Raw genomic sequence first — 17,036 nt, 5'->3', positions numbered from 1 at the left:
TAACCTAACCTAACCTAACCTAACCTCTGACGCCCGACGTGTGTTTGAATGCTTAACCTAAGTTTGACGCTTAACCTAACACCGACCCTTAACCTAACCCAAGTGCCCTTAACCTAACCCACGTCCACCGAACCTAACCGAGACGTGTGAACCTAATGTCTAACTCGTCACGCGTGATGTTGGCTGTCGTGTGTGCTGACGGCAGATTGGGTTGGTCTGTAGTTGCGGATTTCGGTTTGCCTCGGGCGAGGGGTTGGCTCGTAAGCGGCGAGGGGCGCTCCGGCGGAGCATGTTGCTTTGCAGGCGGCGCCCGTTTTTGCGGCGGGCACAATTGAAATTGTTGGGAAACGAACGAAAGGGCTGTGAATGTTGGCGGGCGAGAGGAGGAGGACGTGGCCCGACGGCTGCGGGCCGATCGGGAAACGGTGGGAGGGCGATGGGGCGGCGGAGGTGCGTTTGCACGGCCGTCATCGCCGCACGCCTCCGCTTGTGTGGCTGTGGCGCCGGCCGCGCTGGCCGGGCTGCCGCGGCGACGGTGTGGGGCTTTTGCCGAAGGTTTGGCCATTGTGGCGGGTCGTCGGCTGGGGCTGTGGGGGCGGCATTTGGGCGTGGGCGGCGATTCTCGGCGGGCCGACCCAGGCTGTAGCGCGCGGTGGCTGCAGTTTGGCCGTGGTTTGCGGCGCTGCCGTGGCGACTGGTTGGCGACTGTGGTGTGGCTGTGTGTAGCCCCATCCTCGGTGGTTTGAAAGGCGCGGGTGGTTGTGGCGCAGGTGTGGGGCTGCTCCGCACAGGCTGTCGGACGTTGGGCGGTAGCAAGCGCGGGAGGCGCGGCGCGGCGGCGCGCAGAGTGGCGGCCGCTCTCTCGGCCGTCCGCGCCCGCCCGCGACACTGGCTGGGCCTGTGCGTCGACCGACGATACAGCAATCTTCAGGAGCTGTAGTAACCTTGCATTCATACGGCGCAAGCTACAAGAGCACCTCGACAAAATCACACAGTGGTGCAACATTTGGAAGATAAAAGTAAACCCTGAAAAGTCCCAAGCAATATACTTCACGACCAGGCTAAAACTCCCAGACCAACAACTCACCATTGGCGGTCGGGACCTAGCCTGGCGTAACCGTATCACATACCTAGGCCTCGAAATAGACAGTCGTCTTACGTGGCAAAAACACGTCCACAAAGCTGCGAACAAAGGCTGTGCCCTCCTGTCGCAGCTATACCCCCTCCTAAAGGGTGACGGCCTCACCCTAAACTGCAAAATGCTACTCTGGCGTCAGCTCATGCTACCGGCCATCCTGTATGGATCGGAAGTATGGTCGATGGCGTCAGACACCACGCTGGAACGATTACAGCGACTGCAGAATAAAACCTTCCGAATCATCACAGGCGCTGACAGATACGTCCGAAACACACAAATAAGAGAATTTTTAGGCCACCCAACCATATACTCCCTCATAAAGGAGAAATCCACCAGACTTTATGAGAAAACTCAAACATCGCCCCATCAACTCATACAAAATTTAGGTCACGATCACCCCCATTTTCAACATAAGCGCCCAAAACTAACACTCACCCGTCAATTTAGGGACATTTAGAGAACAAGGACACACACACAGAACAAACATTTACACAAAAACACGCACACAGCACAATATCTCATTTTCATAAATCCCCAAGCGCACTACTTGAAGTCAGACGGGCACAGCCCAGTGGCACTTCGATACACTAGAACAACCTGAGAGACTCGTCGTCGTCGAGGCGGCTATTCCTCTGCTGTGCGCTCCGCTCGCTGCGTGTCTCCTCTCGCTCTCGCTGCTCGCTGTGTGTTAACGCGCGTCGTCGAAATGGCAGATCAGGCGGCTACGAACGAGACTGCTGCGGCACCCGCCGCCACCGGCACTACGAAGAAGGCAAAGTCTGCGTCGTCTGCGAAGAAGCCGCGCGCCAAGCCTGCGCACCCGCGCACCTCTGAGATGGTGACGGCCGCCATCAAGAGTCTGAAGGAGCGCGGCGGATCGTCGCTGCAGGCGATCAAGAAGTACATTGCCGCGCACTACAAGCTGGACGCGGAGAAGCTGGCGCCGTTTATCAAGAAGTACCTCAAGTCGGCCGTGGTGGCGGGCGAGCTGGTGCAGACGAAGGGGAAGGGCGCGTCCGGCTCTTTCAAGCTTGCCGGCGCCGGCGGCGGGGCGGCTGAGGGCGGCAAGGCTCGTGCTGGCGGTGCCAAGAAGAAGCGCGCCGCTCCGGCCAGCAAGGAGAAGAAGGGCGCCCGTGCGGCCGGCGCAAAGAAGGCTGGTGGCGTGAAGGCGGCGACTGGTCGGAAGGCGGGCGCCGCCAAGAAGGCGTCTGCGGCGTCGGCCGCTCCCGCCGGTGCGAAGAAGGCGGCTGCTGCCAAGCCGGCCAAGGCCAAGTCGCCGTCGAAGGCGAAGAAGGCCGCCAAGGTTCCGACGAAGAAGCCGAAGGCGCCGCGCCCGAAGAAGGCGACGACGCCGTCTAAGGCGAAGGCGTCGCCCAAGAAGAAGAAGTAGAGGAGAAGAAGAAAGGAATGGGAAAGGAAGGGTTGGCGGATGACTCCGTCGTCCCCACCCCCCGTCCCCGTCGTCTAGTGGCGCGCAAGAGACGCGCGGCCCAAAACGGCCCTTCTCAGGGCCATCAAAGCACGTCGGGAAGGTTTTGATTGTCGTGTTTGTGTTGCGGTGTGGTTGCGTCGTCTGGCGTTTCTGTATGCCCGTGTGTGGATACTGTTTGCGTGCCGTGGTGGTTGGATTGCGGGGGGTCGGTGGCGGGTGCGGGCGGCGGTAGCGGTTGATTGTCGCCGTTTTTGGTCGCGGCCGGCCGACGGTTGTTGGTTTGTGTCATGTTGTTTGAATACTTTGGTTTGCCTGCCTTCTTCTTCTCGGACGTGTCTTGTCTTGTGTGTGTTCTTGCAACGGGGGCGGGGGACGCTGAGATGTGGAAAGGGTCGGTGGCGTTGGACTTGCCTGGCTTTTTTGTTTGTTTTTCTTTTCTTTTCGAAACGAAGCGGCGGCCGGCCGTGTGGTTGACGGCGTCGCCGATGGGTTATTGTGCGCTTTGAGCGCCGCGCCGGGGAGGGATGATGTTGATTGTTGCGCGCGCCAGCAAGCTGGCAGAGAGAGCGGCTGTGGCGGACGGACGGGAAGTGGAAGTGGTGTGTTTTGTCTTTGGTTCTGTGGTTGTGGGGCGAGAGGCGACCGACAAAGTTTGCTCGCGACGGAGTGATGTTAGTGGCCCTTAAAAGGGCCGTTTTGTTTGTTGCGTGCGTGGGCGGTGCCCAGCGGCTGGCGCGGTGTTTAGGCGCGCTCGCCGCGGATGCGGCGCGCGAGCTGGATGTCCTTGGGCATGATGGTGACGCGCTTGGCGTGGATTGCGCACAGGTTGGTGTCTTCGAAGAGGCCGACGAGGTAGGCCTCGCTGGCCTCCTGCAGGGCCATGACCGCGGAGCTCTGGAAGCGCAGGTCGGTCTTGAAGTCCTGGGCGATCTCGCGCACTAGGCGCTGGAATGGCAGCTTGCGGATGAGCAGCTCTGTGCTCTTCTGGTAGCGCCTGATTTCTCGCAGGGCGACGGTGCCCGGCCTGTAGCGGTGGGGCTTCTTGACGCCGCCGGTGGCGGGCGCGCTCTTCCTCGCCGCCTTGGTGGCGAGCTGTTTGCGCGGCGCCTTTCCGCCGGTGGACTTGCGGGCCGTTTGCTTTGTGCGGGCCATAGCGGTAGCGGTAGCGGAGCGGCGTGGAGGCGAGGTGCTGCGTCGGGTGCTGCCTTGACGACACGGGCGCGCGCCAGCCTCGACCTCGCACAGGGCTGAGGGATGGACCCTCTTCAGTAAACGAAGTTCTAGCGCTTATGCGCTTCTCCTTCTGAAATGGTGTGGTGGTAATAAGGGGTTACATGGCGGGTGGTTTTTTGGTCTTGGCTTTTGTGCTGGTTTTTTTTTTTTTTTTTTTTTTTTTTTTTTTTTTTTTTTTTTTTAAATTAAAAGTTGAAAGGATAGTTAGAGTGATAGTGGAAGAAGTGGGAAAACGAATGGCCCAATTGACTGGCCGTGGATTACTACTAGGTTACAGATTAAAGGAGAGGAGGAGGGATAGTGAGAGATAGTGAAAGCGAAAGGCCATTATCCTGGCCTCTTCTTCTTCTTCTTCGTCTTCTTCGTAGCGGCGTCTTGATGGTGGTGGTAGTCGGTCTTGATGTGGCGGGTTGGAGGGTTGGGTAAAGAGAAAGAAGTCAGAGAGTGACAGATGGAGAAGGGAAAAAGGAAGGGCCTGTCATGATTAGGCCAGCATTTGTGATGGTGTGGGTGTGGGGGGATGGCATGTTGGGGAGTGAATGATTTGACATATTGGGAGAGAGTTCTATGATGTGAAGGTGTATGATAGTCATGGGGTGGGATGGCTATTGCGTGTGAAGTCATGGGGGGCGAAATAAAAGGTCAGGCCATCGAGTGGTGGCTAGTCGGTGGATACGGGTACCCAGGGATAGGATTAGGGGATTAGGAGAGTGACGGGTTTGTTGGTAGAAGGCGTTGGCTGCGGAGAGGATGCGGGTGCGAAGGAGCGGCACTTCGGCCAGGTTATGGAGCTCTTGGGATGGGAAGTCGAAGGGGAGGCGGAGGGCACGCCGGAGAGCCCTGTTCTGGACGGTTTGAAGTCGGCGGAGGTGGGTGGGGGCAGCATTGCCCCACACCACCACCGCGTATTCAAGGATGGGGCGAACAAGGGAGGTGTACAGTCTAACAGCAATGTGTGTGGGGAGTGAGGAGGTTGGGTTGATGAGAGGGTAGAGCAGGCATAGCCTCCCTATTGCCTTTCGACGCACGTCATCGATGTGGGGGCGCCAGGTGAGGCGTTGGTCCAGGGTAACCCCCAAGTACTTTGCAGTACGTGTCCAAGGGACTGGGGTACCAAGGACCGTCACCTGAGGGAGCCGAATGGGTATGTGGCGTCTGCAGATGATGAGGGCTTGGGTTTTGGTGGGATTAAATGCCAGACGCCAGGTCCTAGCCCAATCGGTTAGGGAATCTGTGGCCCCCTGGAGCCGCTGCTGGAGAACTGCCGCACTCCGAGAACGAGAGAAGAGTGCAGTGTCATCTGCGTAGAGGGCTAAATGTACCCTCGGCGCAGAGGGCAGATCGGCTGTAAAGAGGGAGTAGAGCAGCGGTCCAAGTACGCTGCCTTGTGGTACTCCTGCCCTGATTCGTCGTCGTGTAGATTTCCCGTCTGGGATCCTAACATGGAAGGTGCGACCTTCCAGGTATGTGGCTATTAGCCGGACATGGGACACTGGAAAGCCAAGGGCAAATAGTTTGTAGAGCAGCCCCTCGTGCCAGACCGAGTCAAACGCTCTGGACACGTCGAGGAGTATGGCCCCGAAGTACTCCCTACGTTCCATGGCGTCCAGTGCCTCTTCTACAAGGCGCAGGAGTTGGTGGGTAGTTGCATGTCCCTGCCTGAATCCAAACTGCTCGTCAGGGAGGACTCGTTCTCGGGCAATGTGGATGAGCAGTCGTTTAAGGTACAGCCTCTCGAACACCTTGGAGATGGCGGGCAAGAGGCTGATGGGACGGTAGTTGGCAGGGGAACGAAGATCCTTCCCAGCCTTGGGTATGGCGACCACTTCAGCATGTTTCCAGGCAGAGGGATATTGCCTGGTTGTGAGGATGTTGTTGAATGTGGACGTCAGGATGGGGATAGTAGCTGGGGGAAGCTGTTTAAGTAGGGCGTTCGTCAGCTTATCGGGGCCACCAGCTTTCTTGGATTTGAGGTACCGCAATTGCAGTTCAACCTCCTCTTCGTTGATGGGGGTGATTTCATCCTCAGGGTCCTGGACGGCAAGTAGTTGAGGGAGGCGTGCCGTTACCAGGCGAATATGGTTGGGGTCAACGGGGTCATTGACCGGTGTGAAGTTGTGCGCGAAAGCATCAGCCAAGGCGTTGGCCTTAGCGTCTGGTTCGGACACAAAATCATTGCCAACCTGGAGTGGGGGGATCCGTTGCCCTCGTCTCAGAAGGCTTTTTGTGAGCCGCCAAGCAGACGGATCACTCAGGTCGATGGCAGAGATTTTGTTCTGCCATGCCTGATTGCGGTGGTCTTGCACCGCAGCCTTGATTTGGCGCTGTAGTCTATTGATGAGGCGCTTTGTTGCCGGGTTTCGAGTGAGCTGCCATTCTCGAATGATCCGGTTTTTCTCTGTGATGAGAGCAACGATGTGGGGGGGGAGTGGACGCAGATGGTCTGGGGGTCTGTGTGGGCGGCGAGGGGTCGCTGCTGTTGCTGCGTCTAGAGCGATGGTGGTAAGGTGTATGAGGGTGTTATCTGCGTCCGTTTGATCGGCAGCAGGGATTGTGGGTAGGGCTGCTTCGACCCGTCTCTGGTAGGACTGCCAGTCAATACCGTGGATGTTCAGGCCTTCGCTCAGCGCGGTCGGAGTTCCATCGAGGTCGATGGAACAGATGACCGGCCGGTGGTCAGAGGCTAGGGCAATGCGGGTGGCAGCAGTGATGAGGTGGGGTAGACCTTTCACCACTGCGATGTCCAAGACATCGGGGGGATGTCCTCCAGAGGGGTAAATGGTGGGTTCGTGCGGGCCGATGGTGCGGGCAAGGTGCCGCTCAGCGACCCGAAGGAGTCGACGACCGGATGTGTTCGTCAGTCTGCTGTTCCAGGCAGCGTGTTTAGCATTGAAGTCGCCACCAACGAAGACGTCGTTGCCGAGCGACAGCAATGCTTCATAGTCCGGTGCTTCAAGAAGGCCTCGTGGTGGTCTATATAGAGCCACGAACGTGATGGGACCCCTCACTGTGTGGACAACAACGCCAGTGGCTTCCACAGTGTTGAGTGGGGGAAGGGGTATGGGGTGGTGGCGGAGGGAATTACGTACGTACACCGCTGTGCCACCGTAGGCGGTGGGCCTGTCAGTTCTGTAGCAGGAGTAGTTTGCTACACGAACAAAAACACCGGGTTTGAGGTGCGTCTCAGCAACAAGGCAAATGTCAACCCCCTCATCTAGGAGGAATTGTCGGAACTCACCCTGTTGTTTGTGGAGGCCATTGGCGTTCCAGATCATGGCTGTCAAACCGTGATGTCTAACAGCCATGACTGTTTGGGATGGGGATGGTGATGTGGGACATGGATTGGGAGAGGGCGGTGGCAAGCTGTTGTGGGATGGTTTGGAGGAGGGAGGTAAATGTGGAAGAGATTGCAGTGGTCAGTGCATCGACGATATTAGTAATGATATCGCCTAGTTGGGTGGAATCAGTGGAAGGGGTGGGGAAGGGGCGTTGCTGCGACTGTACCGGTGTGGAGGAGGGGGAAGCAGTGCTTAACGCCTGCCGGTGGGGTGGGGAGGGAACAGCGGAGCGTGACACCCGCTGTGGGGAGGGGGAAGCAGTGCTTGACGCCTGCTGGGTGGGGAGGTGAGGGAAGGATGTTGTGGGGGGTTGGATGGGGATGGAGAGGAGGGGTGGTGGATAGGAGCCCAGAGGGGCGGGATGGGTGCGAGACGCAAAGAGGGGGGGGGGGCCGTGGCGCCGGACCCACCAGGGCACCGGAGTAGCTGGTGCCCGGGCGGGCCGACGCCGATGTTCCTGCAAATCGCTTTTGGTTTGCTTTAAATGTCTTGATTTTTGGGCAGCCCATATAACTGCCCGTGTGACTTCCACCGCATCGGGCACAGGTGGGGGGGGCGTCCCGGGGTTTGGAGCACTCCGAGGAGGCGTGTCCACCGGCACACTTAACGCACCGCACCTCGCGGGTGCAATCACCCGCGAAGTGCGCCAGTCCCTGGCAGCGATAGCATACCAGGGTCATCCTCCTGGAGCGCGGCTTCTCTATCGTCACGCTAACGTGATCGATGAGCGAGAGGGAGAGGAGGTTGCGGTTCTCCGGCGTGTCAGGAGCGGAGACAAAGAAGAGTGGGGTGGGGCGTCGGGTTCTAGGGGAAATGATTCGGGAAATGACTGTAGTGGAGATGTTGAGTGATGAAAGTGCCTTCTTCAGGTCATCGCCAGAGTACACCATGGGGAGCCCTCTGACAACAACCCGTAGGCGACGGATCCTTTTAGGGGGAGTGGAGAAACCTATGTTAAGCTCGCTAAGGATGTGGAGTGTCTTAGTAAGATCTGTGGGGGACTGGAGATTCAGGCGGAAATTTTCGTCGCCTTGCCATTTTAAGCGGAAGGGGTGCTCGGTGTGGGTAGTTAGGATTTGTAGAAGCTCTTGGAAGGGTCCTTTGTGTTGTATGGAGATGGGTGGAGGGGCGGGAGGGGTGGCTGAGGGTGCGGGGGTTGGGGGAGTTGGCGGGGTGTCTGCGGCACCATCAATAGCCGCGTAGGTATTGCTGACAGGCACGTCTGACAGTGATGTGGTGAACTGGCGACGAGGTGCCGTTTTGCGCGGCACCTGGAAGCCCTCTGCGTCAACAATGGCCTTCTTTTTCTTTGTGAGTCCGCGTTCAGCGGGCTGTGTGGCCTCAGAGTCCGATGAGGAGGCCAACTGCCGCTTCCGACGTTCAGCGACCGGGCGCCGATGGTCGTCATCATATTCCATCGTGCTCTCGTCATCGCTGTCGTCGGGCGCGGCAGCCATGTTCGGGTAGAAGATGGCCTGGCGCTGCACTGGGTCGACCAGTTGGCCTACCTCTTCTGCAGCGTCTTGGAGAGCAATCAATTGCTCCTGTAGTCCCTCCTGGATGTCAGCGTCAGACATCAGAGACGGCGCAGTGCGCTCATCGTGTGCCGGTATCGGTTGGGGGGGGGTACATACGGCATCCCGTATGTCCGGCATATCGAGTGGTCGGCTAGTGGGGGGGGGGAGGGGGGAGCGGGATCTAGATCGCGGCGCACGCGGGCTTGTCCCACATGAAGGGGGCCCTGATGCGCAGATTTCCCTAACCCTAGGTGCCGTTTTATTGATGGCTGCATCAATAAAACTGCAACCGGGAATGGCAGGGGAGGGGCAGGTGACAGTGGATATGGTGGTTGTGGTGGTGGTGGTGGGGGTGCAGTTCATGGCGGTCAAATGCAGCGCAGTAATGTCGCCACCGGCAGCTGTCGTGGTCGTCTTCACTTGCCCAGTCGTCACCGTAGACGTGTGCGTGGTCGTTATATGTGGGGGGCCGGATGGGGCCGCCGACGGAGCAAGCTCCGCCGGACGGCGATCCGCCACACCCGTCGCATCAGAACGTACGTCTGTCTCCCTCGGCATCCCAGCTCGGAATGCGCGCCAGCCACCGTGGTGCGCTTATATGCCCTCGGTTGCGCGTGGTGGGGGGAGGGCGGGCCAGAGTCTATATAGGGGGGCTGGCGCGTGCGCTGGGCGCAGACCGTAGCCGACTCGCTAGCGCCGGGTGAGGAGCCAGCCGCTGCAGCAGACGTTTTGCTTGCCTGAGCTTTTTTGAGGATTTAGAAGAGATGACTGGCCGCGGCAAGGGAGGAAAGGGGCTCGGCAAGGGTGGCGCCAAGCGGCACCGCAAGGTGTTGCGCGACAACATCCAGGGCATCACGAAGCCCGCGATCCGCCGCCTGGCTCGCAGGGGCGGCGTGAAGCGCATCTCTGGTCTGATCTACGAGGAGACCCGCGGAGTGCTGAAGGTGTTCCTGGAGAACGTGATCCGCGACGCGGTGACGTACACTGAGCACGCCAAGCGCAAGACTGTGACGGCCATGGACGTGGTGTACGCCCTGAAGAGGCAGGGGCGCACCCTGTACGGTTTCGGCGGTTAGGCGCGTCGCAGCCGGTGTGCTGTGCCGCGTTGGCCTTCCCGCGGCCGTGGGAGAGACGAAAACGGCCCTTTTCAGGGCCACCACACTGTTCGGAAATTGAAAAGTGCGAAAGAGTCTGTGTTGTTGCTGCGTGTGTGCGCTGTGTTGCCTGCCTGCCTGCCTGCCTGCCTTCTTTCTTTCATTCTTCATTTCGTTTGCGTTTGACTGACGTGACTGGGAGAAAGGAAAGGAAGCGGGTCTTGTGGCTGTGTGTGTGCGAGAGAGGGCGTTGTGTGTTTGTTTTGTTTATCGATCGATGGAGACGCCGGGCTGTGTGTTGTTGTTGTGCGAGAGGCGGTGAATATCTGCGTGGTTTTGGCTGTGTGTTTGCGGCGGCGTTGGAGTTGCCGAGGCAAGGCGGCCGGATCAGCTGTTTCGTTTGTATGGGGCGCGCGGGAGTGGAGGGCGGTGTGTCGACACGCTCGTTTAACAGTGGTGATTATTGCTGTCGTTGTCGTTTGGAAGGCGACTGTGCGTGCGTGGAGGTGCTTGAGGCAAACGAAACAAAACGAGAGAAATGTGTGTGTGTGTTGGGCCACACGGGCTGTGGACGACAAGATGGCGGCGGCGGCGGCTCTTCTTGTTCTTCTCTCTTTCCTTTAGTCCTCTACCGTTAGAGGGGGAGTTGGTGGAGGTTATTGTCGCCTGTGGACATTAGCTCCTCTTTTCTGTGTGTTGTTCTTATCTTTGGTAGTGTGCTTTCTCGGACGTTGCTGTTTGTTGAGAGTGATTATGTGTTCTGTTTGTGCTACTGCTGGAGTAGCGACTCGGGTCTTGCACATCTGTCCCTGTGGTGTTCATATTGCCCAAGGGTCAAGACGTAATAGTCATTGTGTGAATTCCGCGCGGTCGCGTAGAACGCTTCTGCCAGGGCGCGGAATCGTGTTGTGAGTGGTTCTAGGCAGGTCTGCCGCGGGGACGTGTAAGGCCCGTCGTAGAGCGCTCTGCTCTGGACCCTTCTGTAGGCGATGCATCGTCGATCTGGCTGCATAGCCCCACACAGGGCGCGCATATTCCAGTATCGCTACCCCTGTTGCGGGGTCGAGGGAACAGGGGTACAGGATCTGCATCCTGGCGCGAGCGTTTGTGCCACGTTCCCCTATGTGACACTTCGATGTCAGGCGTGACACCGAGGTACCTCGCAGAATATCTCCCCCTGCAATCCGTAGCAGTTGGTATGGTCTTGTTGCCGGCGGCGGCGGCTGTGGAAGTGACGTTAAAGTAAAGTAAAGCGCGGCGAGGACGACTGAAATTTTGCTTTGGACGTAGGTTTGTGTGGTGGCCCTGAAAAGGGCCGATTGTTGTGAGCCGAGCCGGCAACGCGCGTTGCGTGCAGGGGAGCACGCAGCGCTGCTGGGCGGCGGGTCCGCGTGCCGATTGCCTGGCCTCTCTGTTTAGGCCTTCTTCTCGGTCTTCTTTGGCAGCAGGACGGCCTGGATGTTGGGCAGGACACCACCCTGTGCGATGGTGACGCCCGACAGGAGCTTGTTGAGCTCCTCGTCGTTGCGGATGGCAAGCTGCAGGTGGCGCGGGATGATGCGCGTCTTCTTGTTGTCGCGGGCCGCGTTTCCGGCCAGCTCGAGCACCTCAGCCGCGAGGTACTCCATGACGGCGGCGAGGTAGACGGGCGCCCCGGCGCCGACGCGCTCGGCGTAGTTTCCCTTGCGCAGGAGGCGGTGGATTCTGCCGACCGGGAACTGGAGCCCGGCCCTGCTTGAGCGGGACTTTGACTTGCCCTTGACTTTGCCTCCCTTTCCGCGTCCGGACATGGCGATGGGCTGTGGTGTAGAAACGAGACGAGACGAACGACGGTGCGAGCCGCAGCGAGTCGAGCAGCGGAGTGGCGGCGCCGCACGCACGCACGCACAAAAAACTCTGGCTTCCTAAGCCAGGTGTAGGGGCAGTTTAAGCAGCTGGGCTGCTGTTCCTGCGGCGACATCTATTTGTTGCTGTGTGTCCTAAGAGGGTGAGCTGTCCTCACTGGGCGTCGTGTATTGGGACGCCCGTCGTTGCGACAGCAGGCTGCGAGATATTAGTCTCGCAGTATATCTGGCCAACGAGTCGTCGGCCTGTGGTGGACCTGGCGGCCCAGACCACGGATTAGGCGGTTGCCAGAGTGTTCTGCATTCCTGTAGAACACCCTGGCGGTTTGCCGGAAGCGATCCCGCAGGAGGGGGATTCCAGCTTCCTCATGGAGGAGTCTCGCCGGATAGCGAGGCGGCTTGTGGAGCGCCAGTCGCAGCGCCCTATTTTGCACTCGTTGGAGCGTCGCAATGTGCGACGCTGCCGCGTTGCCCCACACCACAGCCGCGTATTCCAGTACCGGCCGGACTAGGGACAGATACATGGTGAGGCCGTGGCGTGGAGGAAGTGGCGATGAAGGGTTGAGCAGTGGGTAGAGCGCACGAAGGCGCCCCACTGCCCGCCCTCTGACGTCTCGGACGTGTGGCAGCCACGTCAGGTGCCTGTCTAACGTCACCCCGAGGTATTTGCCGGTCCGCGACCACGGGATGGGGCCCCCCATGATCGTGACCGGCGGTAGGTCCGGTGGCAGCCTCTTCCTGCTGAAGATTACAGCCTGGCTCTTGGCAGCGTTGAACTTCAAGCGCCATTTCGTGGACCATGAGCCCAGGGCGTCACATCCGAGCTGGAGGCGACGGCGCATCTCGGCCGCGTTCATGCTGCGGGTGAACAACGCCGTGTCGTCGGCGTAAAGTGCCAACTCCACGCGTGCCACCCGCGGAGCGTCGGCGGTGTACAGGGAGTACAACAGGGGGCCGAGGACCGACCCCTGCGGTACTCCCGCTCGAATCGGCCGATCGGTGGAAATGCCTCCATCCGCTCGGACGTGAAAAGTGCGCCCCGAGAGATACGAGCGCAGCAGGACTACGTGCGACGTCGGTACCCCGTGTGCAAAAAGTTTGTACACGAGGCCGTCGTGCCACACGCAGTCGAAGGCCTTGGAGACGTCGAGAAGCACCGCCCCTAGGTACTCCCGCGTCTCCAGCGCTCGCATCGCCTGCTCCACGAGGCGCAACAGCTGCTGCGTGGTAGAGTGGCCGCACCGGAAACCAAACTGCTCCTCGGGTATGAGCTGCTGTTCCGTCACATGGCGTAGCAGTCGCTCCGCGTACAACCTCTCAAACACTTTTGAGAGGGACGGGAGCAGACTGATCGGCCGGTAGTTCGCGGCCTGGCGTGGATCCTTGCCGCTCTTGGGGATGGCAACCACTTCCGCGTGTTTCCACGCGGAAGGGAAGGTCCCAGAGCGGAGGATGCTGTTAAAGATGTCCGCCAGAGATTGGTGCACCTCCGGCGGAAGCATCCTCAACAGGCGGTTAGTGACACCATCCGTGCCGCCCGCCTTCTTCGGGTTGAGTCGACGGAGCTGCAAGTCCACTTCCTCTGCTGTGATTTCCTCGATCGAGTCGTCGTCCTCCCGTGCAGCGAGAAAGACCGGCAGGCGGTCCTCCACCAGGCGGACGTGGTCGGGATCGACCGCGTCTTCAGCAGGCTGAAAGTTTGCCGCGAACGTATCCGCAAGGATGCTGGCTTTCGCATCTGGCTCGCAGACGACGTTCGCACCCGTATCGAGAGGCGGGACTCGCTGGCGACGACGAAGGAAGCGCTTGGCGGTGCTCCAAGCACTACCGTCCGTCGTAGTTAGGGTGGCCACAAGGCCCGCCCAGTCCCTATGGCGATGGTCATCGATGGCAGCCCGAATCTCACGCCTCGCCCTGTTGAGGCGGCGCTTCGTCTCGGGCAGCCGCGTAAGCTGCCACTCCCGGAAGAGGCGATTCTTGTTAGTGATCGCCTCGAGGATGTGCGGCGGGAGTTGGCGCGACATCTCACGCGGTCTTCCCGGCCGCCTGGGGGTGGCCGCCTCCGCAGCAGCCAGTGTGTGCCGCGTGAAGAAGGCCAATGCTGCATCAGCCCCTTGCACATCGGGATCGGGCGCGCCCTCAAGGCGGTCAGAGACCTCGACACGAAAGCGTGCCTCGTCTATGCCTCGGAAGTTGTGGCGGTCGGACTGCATGGTTGCACCGATGACGTCCATGTCGAAGACCACCGGGAGGTGATCGGACGACAGGGCGCATCTAACGGTGGCAGACGTGAAGTGCCCAACACCTTTGAGCACGGCGATGTCGAGCACATCTGACTGGCCGCGATGGGGGAAGACTGTGTGCTCATAAGGCCCCAGTACAATAGCGCCATGCCGTTGTGTGGCGCGAAGGAGGCGGCGGCCGCTGGCGTTGGTGAGGCGAGAGTTCCACTGCTGATGCTTGGCATTCAAGTCACCCGCAATGAAGACTCTCCCGGGCAGTGCCAGCAGGGCGTCGACGTCAGCCTCCTGAAGTACTCCCCTCGGCGGCCTATAGGCCGCAACGAAGGTGATAACCCCCGCCGTTGTGGTGACAGCCACCCCAGTGGCCTCCATTGCAGCGAGGGGCGGAAGCTGAACATCATGATGCTTCAGGGACGCCTTGATGTAGATTGCCGTCCCGCCACCGTGGGTCAACCTGTCGGTGCGGTAGCATCGATAGTTGGCCACATTCACGTGGAGTCCCGGCTTCAGGAAGGTCTCGCACACGAGGCAGATGTCAATCGCCTCGTCGCGCAAGAACTCCCTGAATTCTCCTTGTTGGGGGACCAAACTGTTTGCATTAAATGTGCAAACGGTGAGGCCATGGATATGGCGATTATCCATGGCGCGGTGGAGTTGCAACGCCGGCCTGAAGGGCCGACGTGACCGCGGTGACTAGCACCGGGAGTTGCTCGAGCAGCTGACTCAACGACCGCAAGAGCGATCGGAGCTCGGCTGCGTCGGCGGCCAAGGGGGCGGTGGGGGCCTCTGGGGCGGCCTCCACCACTGGGGCGGCCTGTTGCGGCCGATCCGAAGTAGACGGCTGCTGTGGAGCATCAGCAGTCGATCTCGGTTGCGGCACAGCACGAGGTGCCGTCCTCTGCTGCGGCAGAGTGTTGGCGGCAGTCCGTTGCGCAACGGCAGGTGTGGCCCGGCCCGCGCGCCGACGACGCCTGCGCGGGGCGGCAACTCGCGCGCTCTGCGAGGGCGCAGGGGTTGCCACCCCCACGGGCGAAGCCGTGGACGGCGCGGTCGGTTGCTGCGTCTCGCCCTCCGCCTGCGCCGAAGGTCGGGCGGTGGAGGCTGACGGGCCGCCCTTGGTGGCGGCAGCAAAGCTGGTGGACGGGTGCACCTTACGAGAGGGCGCAGCCCCTCCTCTCGGTTGATTTCGGCCCCTTTTAAAGGCCGAACAGCCTCTGTAGCTAGCGACGTGCGTGCCGCCGCAGTTGCAGCACGTCGGCTTGTCTTCCCTGGCAAGCCCACAGGACTTGCTCTCGTGCTGGCCCGCGCACTTCACGCAGCGGGGCTGCATGGAGCAGTAGCGGGAGACATGGTCGAGCCGCTGGCAGGAAAAGCACTGGGCCCTCTTGCCTTTGGCCCGGAGAGGTTCCACCGCTACCTTGACCCGGCCGACCCGTTGCACCTGAAAAATCTTCCGATTTTCCAGGTTGTCAACGAGGACAACCTGGTATAGTGGCATGTCACGGTGCGTGCGCGGGGACTTCATCAGTCCGGTAGACCGGACACCGAAGCCCATGTCCTCGAGCTCCTCGCGAAGGTAGTCCGCACCAAACTTGAGTGGAAGGTGGCGGAAAACCACCTTCAGAAGTTTGAGCGGCTCGGAGGGGTGTGTGTAGCACGGGAGGCCGTCTTTACAGATGGCGTCCATCACCGCGCGGTACTCGTCGTTAGACGACACCGTGACCTTGTAGAGGTCACGGCCAGCGTTCTTGACAGCGGCGGACGGGGCCACCCTGTCCAGTTTGTGCTGGAACTCCTTGTACTCGCCAGCCCATTGGATGACGATAGGCGGCGGCTTCTTTTGGGCAGGCGCCGGGGGCGCGGCGCCATCGTCCAATGCATCTACGCTGGCGCTCGCAAACGCGTTGGCGGTCGGCAGCGGGGTCGGTTGCTGCAGCGCAGCAGCCCTGGCAGTGTGCCGCCGGGGTGGGGCAACAAAACCGTCCTCGTCCGGATGCCGGGAGGCGGCAGGTGGACGAGTGGACCGCCGCGTTGTCTTCGTCGGTTTCTGCTTGGCGGTGCTCCGGGAGGAGCCCGCGATAGTCGTCCCAGACTCTGTGGTGGAGGTGCGGGAGGCCCTAGGGGCCTTCTTCCGCGGCCTCGCTGCGTCAGATGTCTGTGAGGGAGTGTCAGAATCGTCATTTGTCATAGCCCGGCGCTTTCTGGGCGCGCGGGCAGCGTCAGGGTCAGTGTCACGACGCTCTGACTCGGCAATTGCCTCAGCCAGATTTGCGTCGGGCAGATCGACGTCCTCCATCTCGGTGGCCACGGCTAGCGCAGCCACGGGCTCTTCTTGTGTTTCGGGGGCCAGGGGGGCAACCGGGGGCACATCGACCTCTTGAGTGGTCGAGACCAGCGGCGCAACTCCCGCCGAGGCCGCCGCCGCCGGGACCGCAAGCAAATGCGATGTAACCGGCGGGGCTCTCGGTGGCACACCCAACACCTGCTGCCTCGTGTGCGGTAGAGCGGCTGCCGTCTGTATTTTACAGAGGGCGAATATAGCCGCCTCGTCGGCCTCTCGACCAGGGTAGGGGCCCCCATGGGCGAGTTTATTCATAAGGATGAACACTCGTTCACGAGTGCGCGCGGCATGATCCGAAGAGTCAGTCCTGTCGTAGTCAGGTGTCGAAAGCCGGTTCGTCATAAGTGGGGGGCCGGATGGGGCCGCCGCCGGGAGCAACTCAGTCGCCTGAGCTGACCCCGACGAGCGGCGATCCGCCACACCCTTCGCTCGATCGTCAAACACGTCCTCTCGCCTCGACATCGCAACTCGGAGTGGAGTGGCAGTAGTGGAGTGGCGGCGCCGCCAGGGGTGGGGGTCCTTTATGCTCTCGGGTGCGGCGGCCGGTTGCGCTCGCGGCCCATTGGTCGGCGGCCGCAACGGGGCGAGCTGGTAAAGGTGCGGCGGCGGGGCGCGCTGGGTGCCACTGTGTGGGGAGACGCTGACTAGAGCGGAGCGCTTGCTACTGGTGTTGCTGCCGTACGTTCACGTTCTTGTTTGAGATGCCGCCCAAGACTAGCGGGAAGGCCGCCAAGAAGGCTGGCAAGGCGCAGAAGAACATTTCGAAGGGCGACAAGAAGAAGAAGCGCAAGAGGAAGGAGAGCTATGCCATCTACATCTACAAGGTGCTGAAGCAGGTGCACCCTGACACGGGCAT

General features: G+C 60.5%; 1 protein-coding gene across 1 annotated transcript; it reads right to left on the bottom strand.

Moving 5' to 3' along the window:
* Positions 1-965: 965 nt before the first annotated feature.
* Positions 966-16,435, bottom strand: LOC126101484 (translation initiation factor IF-2-like). The gene is made up of 4 exons (XM_049912133.1): positions 15,672-16,435; positions 14,540-14,972; positions 8,177-8,697; positions 966-1,026 (listed from the first exon to the last, which is right to left on the bottom strand). Exons 1-4 carry the CDS (start codon positions 16,433-16,435, stop codon positions 966-968), a joined length of 1,779 nt encoding a protein of 592 aa, XP_049768090.1.
* Between the last annotated feature and the right edge of the window lie 601 nt (positions 16,436-17,036).

The sequence above is a fragment of the Schistocerca cancellata genome, chromosome 9 (assembly GCF_023864275.1).
Source record: "Schistocerca cancellata isolate TAMUIC-IGC-003103 chromosome 9, iqSchCanc2.1, whole genome shotgun sequence".
NCBI classification, from domain to species: Eukaryota; Metazoa; Arthropoda; class Insecta; order Orthoptera; family Acrididae; genus Schistocerca; species Schistocerca cancellata.
This window is presented reverse-complemented; position numbering and strand designations above follow the sequence as displayed.